The 20,909-nt window shown below is 34.5% G+C and overlaps 1 protein-coding gene across 1 annotated transcript; it reads right to left on the bottom strand.

The window, feature by feature from the left end:
* Positions 1–216: 216 nt before the first annotated feature.
* LOC141715129 (uncharacterized) lies at positions 217–2,478 on the bottom strand. The gene has a single exon (XM_074518611.1). It carries the CDS (start codon positions 2,476–2,478, stop codon positions 217–219), a length of 2,262 nt encoding a protein of 753 aa, XP_074374712.1.
* Positions 2,479–20,909: the final 18,431 nt, after the last annotated feature.

The raw sequence follows: 20,909 nt of genomic DNA, 5'->3' as shown, positions 1-20,909 counted from the left end.
ACTATGGCAATATTTTTTCAGGACTTGCAGGTTGGAAATGTTGAACTTAACGTTTTAAAGTAGAATTACTTAAAAAAAACAATCAACACTTCTGCACACACTTTGTGTCCACTAAATGAATAAATTAAAGATGAATTTGTCAGAGTTCTTCTGTTCTTCTGTTCTTAATTATAGGGTAGAAAATTACCTTCATTGGCATGAAGGTATTTCAAATCATTATTGATGATCAATCCATACCCCTTCGTCATGGTCATTGCGTGCATAACTTATATCCGTACTATCTTCTATAGATGTGGTTTGTAGGCCAATTGAGAAAGGGGGGTTCTCGTCAAATTGATTATACTCTTCCTCATCTTCGACATTATCAACTCCAATAATACGTCGCTTACCTTGAAGAACAATTGACCACCTCACATCAGCCGGGTCTCGAATATAAAAAACTTGACTGGCCTGTGTTGCAAGTATAAATGGATCGTCCTCATGACCAAACCGATTGAAGTCAACCAAAGTGAAACCTGACTCATCTACTCGAACACCACGACGGATATCAAACCATTTACATTTAAATAGTGCAACATTTAAATCTTTGTAATCAATCTCCCAGATTTCCTCAATCACCCCATAATAAGACTTTTTTACATCTCGTGATGCAATGGAATTGCCTCTTTCAAATTCTGTTGAAAAAGCTTCTACAGATATTCCACTATTTTGCACGGTGCTCTTATTATCTTGATGTTGTGTGTAGAAACTGTACCCATTTACATCATATCCTTGGAAACAACTCAGTGGCATGTTTGGGCCATAAGCTAACCACTTCAGAGTATTGGAAACTGTTGAAGGACTTTTTGAATATTGAGACATCACTCGATCTTTAAACCATTTCACAAAAGATCGATTATGTTCATTTGTAACCCACTTGCCACCCTTAGAGGGATTCTTTCGTCGAATCTCCAGTATGTGCTCTTGTAAGTAAGGATTAACTTCTGTCATGTGTTGTAGAACAAAGAGATGGGCTCTACCAAGCATTTCAGCACCGGGAGTGATCATTTTATGTCCTACTGTACCCTGACCGTCAAGTCTACCTTCATGACGAGATCTCGGAATTCCAACTGGATCGGTAGATGCTAGATAGTCCGTGCAAAATTCAATAGTCTCTTCAACCGAATACCCTTCAACTATGCTTGCTTCAGGATGACGCCGATTTCTCACATATGCTTTTAAAATGCACAGAAACCTCTCGAAAGGATACATTTGATGCACATACAAAGGACCACAAATTTTTATCTCTCTCACAAGATGAGTCACTAAATGCACCATAATGTCGAAGAATGAATGTAGGAAATACATTTCAAATTCACAAAGTGTGACTATAATATCAGCTTGCAATCTATCCAAAGTCAAGGGATCGATGACCTTGCTATATATAGCATTAAAGAAGAAGCACAATTTCGTGATAACCACTCTCACGTGCCTCGGCAATATGCCTCGAATTGCAACCGGTAGAAGATGTTGCATTAGCACGTGACAATCATGTGACTTCAAACCTAGAAGCTTCAAGTCTTTCATTGAGACGAGGTTTTTTGGATTTGAGGAATATCCAGATGGAACTTTGACACTTGATAAACACTCACAAAAGCTTATTTTCTCTTTCCTGGACAAAGTGTAACAAGCGGGAGGTAGATACGCACGTTTACCAGATTGTTGTGGTGCTAACTCAGCTCGTACACCCAGCTCTTGCAAGTCTAGCCTGGCTTTCATCCCATCCTTCGTCTTACCAGGTATATTCAATAGTGTCCCAATAATGCTTTCACAAACATTTTTTCCAATATGCATAAAGTCAAGGCAATGTCTCACTTGCAAGTGTTCCCAATATGGTAGATCCCAAAATATAGATCTTTTCTTCCAAATACTATTCGGAGTTGGCTTTTTATACAGCTTCCCAAGAACAACATCAATGTCTTTAACTCGTTCAAAGACCTCCTTCCCGGTTAAAGGAAAACGAGCCACTCGAGTCTCGATAGTCCCATCAAAATCGTTTTTCCTCTTACGATAAGGGTGAGTAAGTGGAAGAAACGTGCGATGACCCATATATACATTTTTTTTGCAGTTCTTCAAACGAAGATCAATCGTAGCATCTTCACAAATCGGACATGCTTTAGCTCCTTTAATCGTGTAACCTGAGAGGTTACCATAGCCGGGAAAGTCACTTATAGTGCAGAAGATCATGGCACGCAAATTGAAATATATCTGACTGTATGCATCATACATCTTCTCACCTTGATCCCACAATAACTTTAAATCCTCAATAAGTGGCTGAAGATAAACATCTATATTATTTCCAGCTTCTTTAGGACCAGGGATTAACAATGTCAACATGATGTACTTACGCTTCATGCATAGCCAAGGAGGCAAGTTATATATCGTTAGAAGAACCGGCCAAGTGCTATGTGTAGAGCTTAGAGTGCGATACGGATTCATGCCGTCTACACAAAGCCCTAGTCATAGATTTCTAACTTCTCCTCCAAATTCTGGGAATTTACCATCAATGGTTCTCTATTGCGGAGAGTCAGCCGGGTGTCGGAGCATTCCATCTGATTTTCTCCCTTCCACGTGCCACCTTACAAGCTTTGCATCATTGGAATTTGCAAAGAGACGTCTAAATCGTTCCACAGTGGGTAAGTAGCGCAACACCTTGACAGGAGGCCTCTTGTCATTAATAGAAGAATTATTTCCATCTCGCTTATATCGGGAGGCTCCACACTTTGGACATGTGTGTAAATGTTCATGCTCCTTGCGAAAGAGCACACAATCATTTGGACAAGCATGTATCTTCTTTACATTCATACCCATTGGACATAATATCTTCTTCGCCTCGTATGTGGAAGTGGGAAGCTCATTTTTTGCAGGAAGCATTTCTGCTAAAAGTTTCAGCATTTCAGTGAAACTCTTGTCACTCCAACCATTTTTTACTTTGAGTTTACACAACTTCAAGGTTGTTGATAACCTAGTAAATTGAACATTGCACCCATGATAGAGAGGTCTTTTAGAATCATCAACCAAGTTCTCCAGAACTTCTGGTTGGTGCACTAGGATTTCTTCAACATCTTGGATCATCTCTTCAACCCTATCATTTTCAGCATCATCTTCTTCATTACGAGGCATACTGTCTCCATAACTTTCATAAATTTTGCTAGAAGTCTCAGTCTTGCCAGTGTGTATTCCCTCCCCATGCCAAATCCACTTAGTATAATCTTCCATGAAACCACGGCGAAATAAATGCTCACGAACAGTGTCAATATTAGGATACTTTTTCAGATTATAACAATCACGACATGGACATGTGATCCTATCTTCTTTTCCATGTTCGATCTGTTTCTTCTTTAGACTTTCTACCACACATGCAATGAACTCATTAACACCATTAACATAGGCATGCGAGACCCGTGGTATTTTATACATCCAAGTGAGACGATCCATGTTCTCTTTCTATCAAAAATGTATGGAAGAAGGTCAGATTATATTAAATTAATTTTGAACTTAGTGATAAAAGTAACCTATTTAATATTATTCTAGCTAGCTAAGTGGCATGGTTGGCTTTTAGACACCAAATTATTAGTTTTTTAGACAAATGATTATTTATTAGCTTTTTAAATGAATATTATGGGACTGCTTCAAGTCTTTTTTAATAAATACTTATCGTGTACATAACGAATGAACCGATTAAATTCATAAATAATAATATATCTCAAAAATGAATATTTAAGTTTTATTGAGCTTTTAGTTTTTATTATGTCTAATATTTCGTATTAAAAACTGATTTATCAAATAATCTTGTGTATACGTTAGTAAGAAACGGCATATTAATTATCTTTTGTACTTGAGAAACACGCGCACACATAATATATCAGTCAAAAGAGATAACAACATGGAATCCATTCCTAACAATTTCAAATTAAATTATCTAAATTTTTATAATTATTTTTAATATTCATTTTTTAACTGGCTGCAAATACATAAATTCAGCATATCACTAACTTCACACAACAAAATCATAAATTAGCAAATTTATGGTTTTTATATATATAGGCATGGATGGTGTGCTCTCAGTTTTCCAGAATATCACTAACTTCACACAACAAAAGCATGGGACTTTATTGGCCTAGCACAAAATACCATGAGAAGCTGGAGTGCGACATTATAGTGGAAATATTTAATACAGGTAATCACATTTCAGAATTTAGTTAACTGCGGATTAAAAATTTATGAACTAATTAACAGTTAAGTTACGTACTTGTGTTTTGCTTGTGTATGCTTTGCAGGGATCACACGGGCCGGAAGTAGAGCGTTTCAGTGATCGTGGACTTGGTCCCCCTCCAGCGAATAGAAAGCTGCCTGAAGTATGCAAATTTGCATTCAAGACACTTAGTAACAAAAATGTCATTTTAAATACCAAACTAAGGGATATATTACAATTTAATACCAAACAAAGGGATATTAGAACACAAAGCATTGTGATTATGCGTAAATTGCATATTCTGCTAATTCAAATACAAGTGCATAATTAATTGGCTTTATGGCTAGTACTCAGAATGCACCACAATTCTGACAAACTAATATAACAGCAACTCTGATGCTGAACAACAGCACAGACCAGCAATTGAGACTGGAAAGAATCAATGAATTGCAATTTACAAGTCATTTTAATTAACTTGTCTAACCGAAACTCTGATGCTAATTAACTCTAAAGATATTCAATTTCCACCGGCATACACACAGCCACAGCAGACAATCCTGATGCACTATTTCTGCCAGCCATTTTCAGCTCTAAAAACAGGAGAGTAGGCATGCTATTAAAAACAGCTGATGCAATATATAGAAAAGTTAACTAGATACAAATCATATTTTCAACGGCAGCAGTTAAAATTAATTTCCAAGATAAAATCCGACTTGAATTAAGATTTCATGAAAAAACAAATCTCTAGAGTCTGAAATTAAGTTCCCATTTTCACTAATCTGAAATATAGTAGCTTGAAACAGAAACTCAGGTAGAATACGCAAAAAAACATATATATAATTCAAAAGTATACCGATGAGTAAACATTTGGGAAAATTAATAAATTACAGAAAGACTACAATACCGATAATCATGAAATACGATGTAAATAATAAAAAAGCCTATGCTCTATAAAAGTTATACATCTATAGAAAAATATTGTATTCATTAAGTATATAGAGAAGTTATATTACGCTTATGTAAGCTAAGAAACAAACTTTTTCAAACAGAAACTTCACAGGATATCTGCCATGTGTTCCAACTTTCAAGATGTTGAATAAAGAATCTGATATGTCTACAATGCTTCCAGAATTTATACTTAGAGAAGTTACCAATTTTTAATCACTAATCAGATATTCAGATTGCACTTTCAACAAACAATTTTTGAACAGATATTTACACACGAGAATGAGCATCATGAGGCATTACGATGAGTTCTCTACACCACCACCACCAGTAACATGAGCTAAACCCCACAATTATTTTGAATGATTGGCTTTAGTAATACTTTTAAAATGAATATGAATAATATTATCTGAATTATTGAACAAATAATTGAAGAATGGAATTATTTACTTGTGTAATTTATAATATATGTAATGTCCTAGTTTAGATTTCGTTTAGAAGCCTTTCTTTTACAACTATAATTTATATTAGTTAGTTCGCATACTTTAAAGTTTATTATTTGTATTGCACATTTGCAGCAGGTCACAGGTTTTTCCAGTGGCATGTTTCGGTTCCCTGCTCATTGGTTGCTAAAAAAAGAGAGTTTCTGATTATCGACTGTTTTCTGAATAATTTCTTGATTCTTAAGTCCTTTACTTAAAAAAATCAGAATAACCGAACTACTAGGAAGCTTTTTCTGGGAAAAGTTCTCATTCCCAAGTTCCGCTTTAAGATGCAGGGCAGCGGTAACTATTAAATCTTTAATAAAATTAACAGTCTATGCCAATAATCATGCAATGAAGTTTATACCGTGATTCTGAGCATATAATCCACATATACAATCAATATTTAGATTACAACATGGTTTAAAAATGAATCATAATTGATACTACAGGTATCCAAAATATCCAGTTGATTAAAATTCACATGATGATAGGAAACACAGTGAAACAAATTACACCTTTAGGCCATAAACATATATGTAAATGTGTGTGATCCTCATCTCTCAACCTCAATATATGTAAATGTATGTAATTCATATGTAGCCAATAAATGGCTGAACCTATGACAAGTAGTCCAGTATACTCTGTGCGTTACGTTTGTGCCGTTGAGGTGCCAACGTATAATTCTGTGCGCTTTTAGACATTATTGTTATTATGTGCCTTTTGGGACTACTCTGTTCACAATCATTCCTGTATCACCTTATACAACTAGTTTTAAATATATAAGAACCACAATCGACCGCAAAAAACAAGGAAACTGAAAAAGAAGGTACAATCTTAGTCCATGCCGTATACAAACAAGGATCCGAGAATTAATCAAAGCAACGCACCTCAACACCCTAAAGCACCAACAACATTCTAACATCGACTAACTTTCCGCAAACAAACAAGAGGGCACACATTCAACATTCTATTACATACTAAATTCCAACAAACCACAGTCAATGAGTATAAAACATAACAATGCTAGTAATCCTGCACTCATAAAGTCATAATAAGGAGTGTCCTCTGTTTTCAGTTGACATAATTTTTTGGCATAATCAAAATTCAAATAATAAACTAAAGAATTAAATTATAAGTACCAATAATAATACAAATGATAAAACTACCATAGCTGATGAAAAATACAGATAGGAAAGAGAGAGAGAGAGAGAGAGAGAGAGAGAGAGAGAGAGAGAGAGGGAGGGGGGAGAGAGAGAGGGGCGGAGAGAGAGGGGGAGAGAGAGAGGGAGAGGGGGAGAGAGAGAGAGAGAGAGAGAGGAAGAAGTCTCAAACCTCAATTAGAAATAGATAACAGATAACAATAACCCAATCATAACAGCACAGAACCCCAATTAGAAGGAAAAAAAGGAAGAAGTCTCAAACCTCGCAATAACCCAATCGATTCCCCTCTTTGAAGCAGCACCCTCTTTGATTCCCCTCTTTGAACCAGCACCCTCTTCGATTCCTCTCTTTGAAGCAGCACCCTCTTCGATTGTTTAAGCAGCAGTAGCCAACACCCCACAATCGAATAAACCCAATCGATTCCCCTTTCTCAGAGCCAACAATCGAACCCTAGAAATCGATGGCCCTCTTTCTCAAAGCCATCGCAGAGTCACAATAGATTCATGCAATTTCAATTCACGTAGTAGAATAGATGAAATCGCAGTTGAGATGAAATCGCAGTTGAGATTGAAATTGCAGTTGAGTAGAATAGTAGCAGAGACGCGCGTTTGTTTTTAAAATATTTTGTTTAATTATTTATTCTTACGTCTGTCAAAAAGAAAACCGACACTGTATATTATCCTAATAGCGTCGGCTAAAAAAACCGACACAATAGCAACATCAACAGCGTCGGTCGTTTGACCAACCGACACAGAAGACCAAACTAGCAACGGCATTCAACTTGACCGACGCTATTCTAACTCTACAGCGTCGGTTAATTGAAACGACCGACGCCTTTAGCTTTGAAAAATAGAAAAATGTGTCGGTTCTCTATTTAACCGACGTATTAGGCAGTAAAGAGTGTCGGTTCTCTATTTAACCGAAACTATAGGTGCGACTCCTAAAGTGTCTTCTGTACTAGTGTGTGTATTCTGTGCTTAAATTGAAATTTGCTTAAGTGCTGATTGTTGTCTGATGTGAATTTCTAAACTCTAATAGTGATATGAATATTTCTGTGACTATTCAATCCAATGAGGATAAATGTGCTAGAAGCTAACCTAGTAGTCTTTAATATACTAAAGATCCCATGTTTGAAGTAATTGTTTATGTGGAAATCTTTTTACACAAGCAAATTCTGATATTGAGCTTGGTTAAGTTTACTTTGTGTATCTTATTACTAAGTCAAAAACTAGAATAGTGCTTCTTATCTGTTAAATTCTTATGTTAGTAAATATGATGGATGTACTAAGTGCTGATAAGCCTCACTTATCAAAAGAAAAAGAAAAAGAAAAGAAAAGAAATAAAAATCAGGTACTCCTTTGAGATCTAGAGTAAAAATGTGGAAGGGAAGACCCAAGTGCATTGCTGGTATTAAGTAATATGCATTAGAAAAGCAAAAAAAATTCTTGGTGACTTTTCACACTCTATGATTACTGGAGAAATACTCTGATAACAGCATAAATTCTGATAAGCAGTCGTGACTCACTTACACTGAGAAGCCACTGTAAAATGGAATTTCAAAAGATGCATGAACTCATTCTAACGTAGACTTCAGAATAATGACAGATTTTGAGTAAAGTTCTTAGTTATTCCTTATTTCTAAGATGTACTGAAGTGAATCAGACTTTGCTCTTTGTCTGATATTTAGCTTAATGCACACACATACACTCCATATGAATTATGAAAATTACTGTGGTGATAAATGTTGTTTTCGATGAACAGTTTAACTGTCAGTTGCATAAATTTTGAGGGCAAGTTCTGATGGAAGTTCTGATGATTAAGTTCTAATGAAACCATATCAATATTTATGTGAAGAATTACAGGAATAACCATTCACTTTTCGAGTTAAGGAGCCATATTCTGATGACTTTTAAATTCTGATAATAATCAAGTTCTGATGCTGACGTGACAGTATTTATTTACTTGATTTATTTTTTGTCATTACTTGAACGATCATATTTTTACAAAATATTGGTTAATATGACATAAAAGAGTCATAATCATTATGGGTTAGTGGTTAACGTGTATGTCTTTAAAAACTGCATGCGCACAGTAATTGTTATTATATCCCATTCCCATTAACTCTAGCTTTAGATCTTTTACTGACTGTTATTATTACACATCAGTCTAGGGCGTCGAGGGGTCATTATTTTTACTTGTAATTTTTAACCAGTCCTTGCGTCCCTTGGTATTCTATTGGCTATTTAAACCGACTATTCATTCCAGCCAAAACATCTTTAATTTTCTCACAAACTCACTCTCTTTTTATTCACATCAACAAAAATGGTTAGTTTTAACTTGTTCTCGAACTATGAAACCCTTAACATCGAGTTGAGTTATGAATAATGGCAACAGGAGTGACATATCACCGCCATTCCTGAAGAGCTTTGGAACTCAGTTCCACAAGAGGTTCACACAGAACTCCTGTTCTTATCAATGGAGTATCACTCCATCTTCATAGGTTGGAAGAGGAAAGGAGAGAAGCTCTCCGTCATCAAGAACGAATCATTCATCTTGCAGTGCTCTTCGTCAGCAGCGGGAGAAGTAGTCGTTAGGTTTTCTTAGCTTATGACTAAGGTTGTTGATGTTAAGAATCGTGGAATTGGACTATCTTGTAATTTTTGCATGTAACTGATAAATTTCATGAAATATACTCATCTGATATATCAATGAAATTTTCTTTAATTGCAAGATTTGTTCTCTGTATCTCAAATTATGTGACTGTGCATGTTTAATTGTAATTTATTAATCTTTACTTCATCGATTTTTAATTTAATTTAATGATGAATGTTTTGATTAAATTATGTTGATTTGAGGAAACAACTGAGAAACAGGTTCAAACATCAGAACATGTTGTTGTAGAAGCTGAGAAGGTCTCTTCTCAGAAAGATACTGTAACTGGGAGTTCTAGGCCCCTCAAAAGACTTAGAAAGTTAAATTCTGATGATAAAACTCCTATAGTGTCTCCACCTTTGAAGAAATTGAAGAAATAGAGAGCTCATAGGGAAATAGTTGAGTCAGATTCAGAGGATGTATTGGAAGCAGCTAAGGAAGGGGATCAGGAATCTCTGATCTCAACAGAACCAATTGTTATTGAATCACTTCCTTCTGCACAACCAGAAACTGCTCAAGACAGAATACCTACACCTCCTATGTCACCTATAGTTGATCCAGTACATACTGAAGAACCAGGTACAAGTGCTGAAATTGATATTCATAACTTGATTGTGCTTGAGGTTCTGTACTTCGAAGCTCCACCAATTCAACTCACTCCGTCAACAACACCAATTTTGGATGTTGATCAGAACTTGGCTGTAGATCAGAAGTTATAGGATGATGTTGAAGCCTCTATAGCCTCACATACTGCTATTCTATCAGAGGATGCTGATACTGCAGGATCTACAAGTTCTGATGCTGCCAATGAGGAAACTACTGGTGAAGCTACTACCAATCTAAATGCTGATGCAGCTGGTCCATCAGGACATGCACCTCAATAAATAGTTAATTAAGCTGATCTAATCAAGAAGTTTGTTAAGGAAGCACCAGTACCTTGGAGTGAAACTCCTAGAGGAAAGGAGTGGACTAAGGAATTGAACTCAGTTAGTTTTGTTCCTAATAAAAAGATTCTTACTGAGCAACTGGAAAAAGCTGATGAAATGCTGTTAAATGATGATTTCAAGACACAGCTGAGAGTTACTGCATTGAGTACTAGGCACCTTCAAGGTCAACACTCAACAACTCATGCCAAGGTGAATAAAATTCAAGAAATTTTAATCCAGCAAGATATGAATATGAAACTTGAAAAGAACAGATTTTTCAAGCCAGCCTTTGACATAATTACCATCATTGAGAAAACTCAGGAGAAGCAACAAACTCAGATTGATGAACTTTTAAAAAATCAAGCTTCTCAGCAAACTCAACTCAATGAGATCCAATCCTCAGTGGAATTGCTTGTCTCTTTTCTATTACCTGCTGATGCCAAAAAGGGGGAGAAAGTTATTAAGTCCAAATACAAATCTATTTAGACACTGAAGGGAAAGGATGATGGAAATAATGACCAGGGAAACTCTGATAAGGGTAGAGGTCAAGGCCAAGGCAAAGGACTTTCATCAAGTAAATCCAGAATTACAGGTCAAGGAACAAGTTCTCATACTGGGAGAAGAATAAGTTCTGGTACTGGTAAAAGCATAAGTTCCGGTGAGCATCTGGAACTTGATGAAGAAATTTCAAAGAAATTATTTCTTAAAAAAAATCCAGGAATGGACTTTGAGAGTTTAAAGGAAGAGGAATCTAGACTCAAAGTAGAAGGATCTGAAACTTCCGTTGTTGAAAAGAAATTTCCAAAGCCTAAGGGTATTGTGATAAAGGAAAGAACAAATTCTGAGGCAACCAAAGCCAAATCACAAGTGGAAATAGATTCAAGGTCCAAGGGCAAAGAAAAAGTTGAACCTGTAAAGGTTTATATGCCAGTCATGGATGAAGAAATAATTGATGATGAAGAAGATGCTAGTCTTACTCTGATTTCAAAAAAGATTTTTTAAACAACCTCTGACATGGCTCATGTTTTTCAGAGTCAAGATATAGTAAGTTCTGATATGACAGTGAAGCAAGCAACCTCTAACATAGCTCAAGTTGGCTTGATATCAGAAGATAAGGAAAAGGAAACCTCTGACATTGCTCATGTTAAACCTTCAAAGATACTCCTACCAGGATTCACCAAAGCTAAATAGACTCAACCTTTGAAGACTGCAACAAGTAGTTTTGAAGCAAGAGTTGTTACAGGAAAGGAAGCAAGAGATAAATCTGGATTGGGTAGTTCTGATGAAAGAAGAGTACATAACACTACCAATGATCAAACTTCCTTAAGTGAACCAGGTGTTGGAGCAACTCCTGATAGATTGAATCGACTTGAATCTGTACAAATGGTTTACCATACCTTTTTGAAAGAACATATCTTGTTATATTTTATGACAGATGGAAGGGTATACCATATCAGGCAGAATGCTATTCCACTGAAGTATTTTGAGGAACTGGAACATGTTCTATTCCTACTTCAAGTGAGAAACAGATTAACAGATAGTGCTGTAGGTTATTTAAAGTCACAAATTCAAAGACAGAAGAAGCTTTATTTTATTATGTAATGTCTGACAGCACATACTGTCCCAAGTACAGAGATTACAAAGGTGATATTGTCGAAATGAAGCCTAACACTGCTAAGATTATAACTACTTTTCTGGGTTATAAGGCTGTGGAATTCAATCTAGAGTCGAACAAGGCATATCTGATCAGACTAGATCAGGAGATCAGAAAAGCTAAGATAAATGATCTCAGAGCAGCTATTTTTCAAACTGGTGAAGATACAACTGAATTGATAAATGCAAAAAGGAGAATGGTTAATGAACTTGAATATGCTGAGAGAAGTCTTTTAAAGAATTATCTCAGAACAACTCCTGACATCAAAGAGATCAGAAATTGAAGCCAAGTCAAAGATCTACAACTGCTTAAATTCTGAAGAATATACACCCTGAAGCTGTTATCAGACCTTGAGGATGGTAAAACTATAAGGACTATAAGTTGTAGTTATCTAGTCAAATTCTCATACATTTGTACTTAATGTTTTTGACATCATCAAATATTTGTTGAACTTGTATATTATGCTAATTTACAAGGTGGGGGAGATTGTTAGATATATTTATGATATCATGTCTAATATGATTTGTGTTTAGTTTTTAGATCTTACTTAACAGGACAAATCAGTACTTAACTGGAAATCGGCACTTATACTGAAGACAAAACTTAAAATATCAGAACTTAAGTTATGAGAACTTAAGTTGTCAGAAGATATTTATCAGGAGATAATATCAGGACTTAAGATGACTTTCAGATAAGGCAGGCGGCTGATTGAAAAGAAAGAAGATCGAGACTAAGACAAGAAAGAAATATGCATGAAGAAGGAATTCTATGAAGAATAGAATACTTGGAAGAAAAGATAACTAGTTGATATTTTAGGAAGCAGAATTATATTTGATATCAATTAGAACATTATCTTGTAACTGTGTAGTATATAAACACAGGTATAGGGTTTATACTATATGTGTTATCATTATCGAAGTTATTATTCATTGTAACCCTAGCAGCTCTCGTAATAATTTGTTCATCACTGAGAGAGGACAGTTCCGTATTATAACAGAGTTTATTGTGTTGAATAAAATATGTGTTCTGTTACTTGTGTTCTTTAATTCGATTTGATTGTAGTAAACACTGTATTCAACCCCCTTCTATAGTGTGTGTGACCTGACACGGTTGTATTTAATCGGTCTTATTTAGTACTAAATACAACTGATTTACTAAATATGAATCCAGCGAATACAACATGTCCAAAAACCGGTCATATTTAGCTAAGTACAATTGTTTTTAGTCAAATTTAGCTAAATACACCCGGTTTTGGGCCGTTTGTATTTAGCGATGTGGGGGTGGAGAAAGTATAACAGAGGAACAAAATATGGCTTTTACTGTTGAGCTATCATTGGAGCAATTTACTTCGGCTATTAAACAAATGCACACTACCAAAAAAATGGCTAAATTTGATCAAAATTTGATCGAAATATACTTTGCTAGGATTATTAGGCTCAATTCATTTTTCCGGTGTATCTTCTTTGAGCTAGCTGGTGATGGAGGTGGATCGAAAGTCATCTCTTATGGTGTGGATCATGAAGCCCGCACTTTTTCCATATCTTTCTGCAATATGTAATAGACATAAGTCCAAATTTACTCAATCAAGCTGAAAATTGTTAACTAACAAGAATGAAGAATTTAAACTAATTATAAATTGATATACTACACGACATTCTCTTTTTAATCATCTTTGAAGATTTGATTTTGAGAGTGCAGAATAACAACAATAAACCTAAGAATAGATATACTGCACGACATTCTCTTTTAATTTTTTACAGGGACGTTTATGATAGAAAAACATTCTCCAAAATGAAAGTACATGTATGACCATATAAATGCAATGCTACTTGAACGATGTGTATTTATAGCTTCAATTTTATAGTAGCTGGATTATCAAAGTGGTATATATGGTCCATAAACTCCATATCAGAAATAGGTGCTTGTTTTTCCTCTTCAAGCCTCTGTAATTAAAAATATCAATTTACTTACAAATAGTTTACTTACAAATCATTTTATAAATTAGACATCTCATTATATCTATTGAACGTAAAGATTAAGGTACTTAAATCTGAGTAATCAAAATGAAGAACTAGACAAATATTACTACTCACCAAAATCTGTATACCTCACGTCTCTCGTCAAAAGGCATGGCCCCGCTATAATGTTAATGTTCTAGATGTGCTCGAGCGTTCTTGGATTTGATAGACCTCTTCTTAAACTGGTCAGATTCACAGTACTCGTTGAGGCTATCTCAAGTCCGCTGACGAAAGTAATTTGTCCTGAAAGAACGTCGAGTAGTCGTGGTCGATCCTCCATTTCTCGCGTCATTAGCATCTCGCTCTGCCCTGGTCTTCTCCTGATATGGAAGTTTCTTCCAATTTTTCTTTGAATACTCTTTTACGGCTCTATCCCCCTCATCTTCAACTCCTTCTGGATAAGCATAATACTTCTACCAATCGAGATACAGCTACAAATGTGAAAGTAAAAAGGTAAACAACCGGGTATAATTAATATGAATAAAGTAAAAAGCATGGAAATAGAAAAATACCTTAAATTCCTTAATAAAATGTCATAGAAGGCTTCACGTTCTGCTCCCTTTGATTGATGTGTATATTCATCCCAATTTACTGTAATTATGAGTTCAAGGACTTTTTTTCTTAGCCTCCTTGATACTACAATTACTAGGTATAATTCCAATTTTTTATAGTATATATAGTATACACACACACACACATATATGTAATAAGCATATATGAATTAAGAAATATAAATTACTTTCTTTCTTCGATAAAATGAACAATCCGCCTATTCCCATCCGTGGAAGGTCTCTTATTGTAGTCACAAACACATCAGCTACGTTTAGCTCCCTGGAATATTATATTCGGTACAATGTGACTTTATTGTCCTTCATCACCATTATCCTAATTATTGCCATCATTATAGCCACCTTCCTCCTATCTCCTTCATTTTCTCACTACAAGAAACTGGCCTATCAGCGACCAACTTTTTTAGTGACCGGAACTTTGGTAGCAAATAATAAGCAATAGCGACCACATTCCGTGACCGGGCATATTTTCGTAGCTAATAGGTACTTAGCGACCGCACCCCGTAGCTATTCAGTCGCAAATATTCCCCCTCCAAAAAAAAAACTCCGCGCAAATTTGGCGCTTTTTCTTTTGCTACTAAATTTTATCAGCGACCGCAATTAGTCGTAGAAAGTTCCATGTCAGCACCAAAAACAGCGACAGCATTTGGTCTCAAATTTAGCGATTAGAAGTATCAGCGACCGATAGGTATCAGCGACTGATTGCTGTAGCAGAAATTCCCGCACATTTGAATTTTTTGGGTAGATGGGATTTCGGCGCACTTTTTAGCGACCGAAAAGTATCAACGACTGAATGCCGTCACTGACGATGAATATTAAAAAATTAATTTTTTATTATAAATAATATTAATGTATCATTTTTAAATTTAGTTAATATAAACTCTTAAAAATAGCAAATTTTGTATGAAAATATGACAATCTTTTTTATAGCAAATCAAATTGCAACTAAAACGAATGTTGTAAAAAAACTAACTATCAAAAATCAATACAATTATGTAAAGGAAAATATAAGGCATTTAGGTGCCGCCTTTCAAATCGTCTCATTCTATTTTTCTAATTTTCTTAACTTTTTTAATTAATAAATATTACCTTGATAACATTCCCTTAAACTTATTTCTATTTAAATTAACTTATAATCTTGATATATATTCTCCATAATTTAATTTTAGTACAATTTCTCCCATTTTCTTAAAATCAACTGACTATATTGTATTTTCCTAAAATTTATTAAATGTTAAATTTTTTCAATAGTATATTATTTTTTCCTAAATAATAATACAATTTTTCAATATTTTTTTTAAAATCATTATATCAATATATTATACCAATATAAAGGAGAACACAATTGGGTACTATAGTGGCGCATCTCGTATCGTTTTGTATATTTTTGTAATTTTCTCAAAATTTGATACTATTAAAAAAAATATTATATATATTGATTATTGATTAATAAAAAATATAATATTTGTTATATTAGATCTGTGAATAATGAAAACGCATCTCATTAGAGTAATAAAGAAAAAGAGTGTTATTTTAGAATATGGGTGTGAACTGCAGCGTAGTAAACTACGATAGTTATTTATATTATAGTGGTTTATAATATTTATTGTTATTTTTATAATATTAAGAAATTTCTTTATTCTTAGATATTTTTATTTTGAAATATATAATATTATTTTTTTAATAATATTTGAATCATAGAATATTACTATATCTGAGACTTACAAACAATGAAATATATAAAGAAAATCAAAAAAATAAAACATATAAAATAAATAACATAAATTTTGTTTTTAATTTATTAAATAAGAATTATACAACCGTACCCATAACCCAGTACATCGCCTATACCCACAACGCCTATACCCAATTCTGCTGCTGTACAAACCCTTCGGACCCTTCCGATCATCTTCTTCCGATCCTCTTTCTTGGTAATCTATTGTTAATTTTGTAATCTATTTGTTAATTCTTTAATGGATATGTACATGTGTATTCCTTAACCTCTGTATGTAGTTTGTGGATAAATTGTATCTATTTCTCCTATATTGTATTGCAACAGATTACTGGTAGTTATACATATTTGATAATCATTATGTAAATCTTCTTTCTGTTTGTGTGAAGGCTGCCTTTGAACTCATCCCGCCCTTGTGATTGTTTAGGTGTGCCAATTGTATCTCTTTCTTGTATATTCTGTTGCAAGAAATTACTAGTTATACATATTTGAGAAATCATTCTCTAAATCTTGTGTTTTAACATATTGGTAATTATGTATAAACATAATATATTAAAGTCACCTATGTTGTTCACATTAATGTGTCAAAATAATTGGTGATCCCAGATTTGAGTCGGTCAATTACGTGGACACAGAGAGTACATACTCTATTTTAGGGCCTAGTCCCCAGGGGTGTTCCAGGGTGGTGGTAATAATTTTCCTGGAAGTTTTATATAATTCTTCATTGCTTATAAACACACTTATTGAATGTATATATTTGAACATAGTAGCCCGTGTTTTAAATTATTTAAAGGCAACAACCATGAACTTTCCTAGGAAGAGCTCCATGGAGAATTTGGTTGAACCTTGTAATAACTATATAGTGGCGCTGATGGATGTTGGTGTATGTATTGTAATAAAGTGATGTTGAAACAGCATTAACTCTGTTTTTGATGAATTTTGGTGAGGTTTTAGAAATGCTTATGAATGTGATGATGCTAGTTGGTGGGGATGACACACTGGTTGTTATTACCAATACCATTGCCCTTATTTTCCAGACCCTGCAGAAAGAGTTAGTGGACCTCATTTTATTTTACTTATGGAAAATTTTAATTTTATAATCTCATGAGTGATTATATAATTTTCTCAAACTATTTTCATATTTATATTTTGTATTAATCTTAAAATATTATTAGATGTTAATCTAATTTAAAATTTATTATTTAAGATAATTATATTTAAAATTTATTTATTTTATTTTATTTTAAGTAAAATAAAATTCTGACTTATAAGTAAAATAATTCAATTACTTATATTATTAATAAATATTAATTGATTTATCACTTTTAAGTCATTTATTCTTTTTAAGTAATAAATTAATTATTTGAACAAAATTCGTACTACATAATTTTCATATTACTTATTAGCCGCCTCTTAGTTATAGAATCTTAAATTAATTGTTTTTCAACTTTTATTTCTTATTTCTAAAGAATATTTTTAATAATTTCACAGTTCAAAGTTATTTAAACATCATTTTTAAGAAGAAAAGCCTAATTGAGATCGTTTAGGCATTTGTTTGTTTGAAGTATTTAAAGATTTGTTCATTCTGAACCGTTCCTCGATGTTTGGTTGAATTTTTTCTTAAAACTAGAAAACACCTAATAGAAGACAACTTAAAACTTATTATGTTTCTACTTTTGTCATAAAATAAAATCTAATATAAGTCACTTAGTGAATTTTAGTAAAAATAAGGCAATATCATAGGTATATATACTTATTATGTACTTGAAATTTATATGGACGGAATTTATATATGACCATATAATCAAAGTTTAGTTAATTTATGTGCTATGTATAGAACTTGTTACTTAATTATGTTATTTTCAATACAAATGCACTCTCTCTATATAGGTATTGTGATATCATGGACTTCTTCTCGGACTGTACTTGGATGGCATGGCGGAAGTCAAATACTGAGATAGGTGCTACCACTGAATTTCGAGCTGGTTGTCAAGTGTTTTTGGATTTTGCGTATAATCAACCGAAATATGTGAACAAAAATAATCAGATACGATGTCCATGTTGGAAATGCAAAACTAATAATTATTTAGAAAAACACGTGGTAAACTACCATTTACTCGTTAATGGTTTCATGAGAAATTACGAAGAGTGTTGGTGGGCACATGGGGAGAAAAGAAATGTTGGCTTTACAAGTAATAATTCGGGTAGTAGGAGCACTTATCATATGGATGAAATGGTTCATGATATTGCAGGGCAAAATTTTGACTGGGAACAAAATAGAGAGCAACCTATGAATTCTGATGCCAAGGCCTTTTCCAAGTTGTTAGAAGAGGGTAGAGAGCCATTGTGGCATGGTTGCACTAAACACACTAAATTATCAGCAGTGGCGACATTACTTAACATCAAGGCTGATCACAATATCAGCCATGAGTGTTTTGAGTCGCTCTTGAAAGCTATTAAGAGTATGTTGCCCGACAATGAAAAATTACCAGATAATTATTACTATTGCAAGAAGATGGTGAAGAAGTTGGGTCTTGGATACCAAAAGATTGATGCATGTCTCAGCGATTGCATGCTATTTTATAAGGAAAATGAGAAGATTACAAAATGCACCATTTGCGGTCATGATCGATATAAACCTAATAAAGAGGGGGTGATTACAAAAAAAATCATCTATACCGGTCAAGATTCTAAGGTACTTTCCAATAACAAATCGGCTTAAGAGATTGTACATGTCCACAAGAACAGCTGAACATATGAGTTGGCATGCGAAATCTCCCGCTAAAGATGGAGAATTAAATCATCCCGTAGATGGGCAGGCTTGGAAAGATTTTAATAAAACACATCCTCAATTTGCATTGGAACCGAGGAATGTAAGGCTCGGATTGTCCACTGATGGTTTTAACCCTTTTGCCCACTCGACTGTTCCGTATTCATGCTGGCCTGTCATTGTTACTCCTTATAATCTGCCCCTTGGCTGTGTATGAAACAACCATACATGTTTCTCTCTCTCATGATTCCAGGTCCTACAAGTCGAGGAAAGAACTTAGATGTGTACTTGAGGCCTCTCATAGATGAGTTGAAAGTACTGTGGAAAGATGGAGTACAAACATGGGATGTTTCAATAAAGACAAATTTTAACCTTAGGGCAGCGCTTATGTGGACTATAAGCGACTTTCCGGCCTATGGTATGTTATCAGGATGGAGCACACATGGGAAGTTGGCTTGTCCATATTGCATGGAGCATACCAAGTCTTTCGCTCTACAAAAAGGTCGAAAACCTTGCTGGTTTGATTGTCATCGTTGGTTTTTGCCAGAAAATCACCCTTTCCGAAGAAACAGAGATAATTTCAGGAAAGGTAAAGTAGAAAATGATAGGCCTGTACCTCGATTGTCAGGAACAGAGATGCGAGCCCGTGTGATGAAACTTCCGGTCGTCCCATTTGGTAATAATGATAAGAAAATTAGTGGGTTTGGTGAATCTCATAATTGGGTTCGGACAAGTATCTTTTGGGAATTACCTTATTGGTCTACAAATTTGATTCGTCATAATCTAGATGTAATGCATGTTGAAAAGAATGTGTTTGACAATGTTTTTAACACCGTGATGAATGTTACAGGGAAGACAAAAGATAATGATAAGGCACGTTTGGACTTGAAAGATATCTGTAAGCGTCCTGCATTAGAGCTTCAAAAATCCTCTAATGGTAAGACTGTCAAACCGCATACAAGCTATACATTGACCAAAAAGCAAATTGAAGATGTGTGCACATGGATTAAGTCCCTGAAACTACCGGATGGATATGCCTCAAATATTGCAAGATGTGTGACGGATAAGACCCCGCATGGAAAACTGAAAGGGATGAAGAGTCATGACTGTCATGTATTCTTGGAAAGACTTTTACCTATAGCATTTCGGGATCAGTTGTATAAACCAATATGGGATGCTTTGACGAAACTTAGTCGTTTTTTTAATGATTTATGTGCAAAATCATTAAATGAGAAGGACATGTCCATACTTGAAAAAAATATCATAGAGATCACGTGTAAACTGGAAAAAATCTTTCCACCTGGGTTTTTTGACTCTATGGAGCATTTGACAATACATCTTCCTTATGAAGCTCGTGTTGGGGGTCCAGTTCAGTATAGGTGGATGTACCCTTTCGAGAGGTTGATGGGAATGCTCAAACGGGAAGTGAAGAATAGAGCTTGTGTTGAGGGTTCGATATGTGAGGCATACAGTTTTAATGAGATTTCTATATTTGTCTCAGACTATTTTCCGGACGAAGTCTTGACCAAGGCTAATCGCGTCCCGAGAAATGATGATGGGGGAAATATTGAACTAAATGGCAGGCTTTCTGTATTTGGTCTATCGGGCCGTGCTTATGGAAAAGGGAGGCGCATTTTCTTGTCTGAGAAAGATTTACATGCTGCACACACTTATATTCTTCTCAATTGTGAAGAGATTGATGAATTTGTGAGGTACATATCACGTAAACCCTTAAATTTATAACTTAATCAGCCTTCTATAAC

The sequence above is a fragment of the Apium graveolens genome, chromosome 3, assembly GCF_009905375.1.
Source record: "Apium graveolens cultivar Ventura chromosome 3, ASM990537v1, whole genome shotgun sequence".
Classification (NCBI taxonomy): domain Eukaryota; kingdom Viridiplantae; phylum Streptophyta; class Magnoliopsida; order Apiales; family Apiaceae; genus Apium; species Apium graveolens.
Note: the sequence above shows the minus strand (reverse complement) of the source record. Positions and strands in the feature narration are given on the sequence as shown.

Coding starts and splice junctions, on each gene's coding strand:
- LOC141715129 (XM_074518611.1), bottom strand. CDS start 2,478: ATGAATCCGTATCGCACTCTAAGCTCTACACATAGCACTTGGCCGGTT.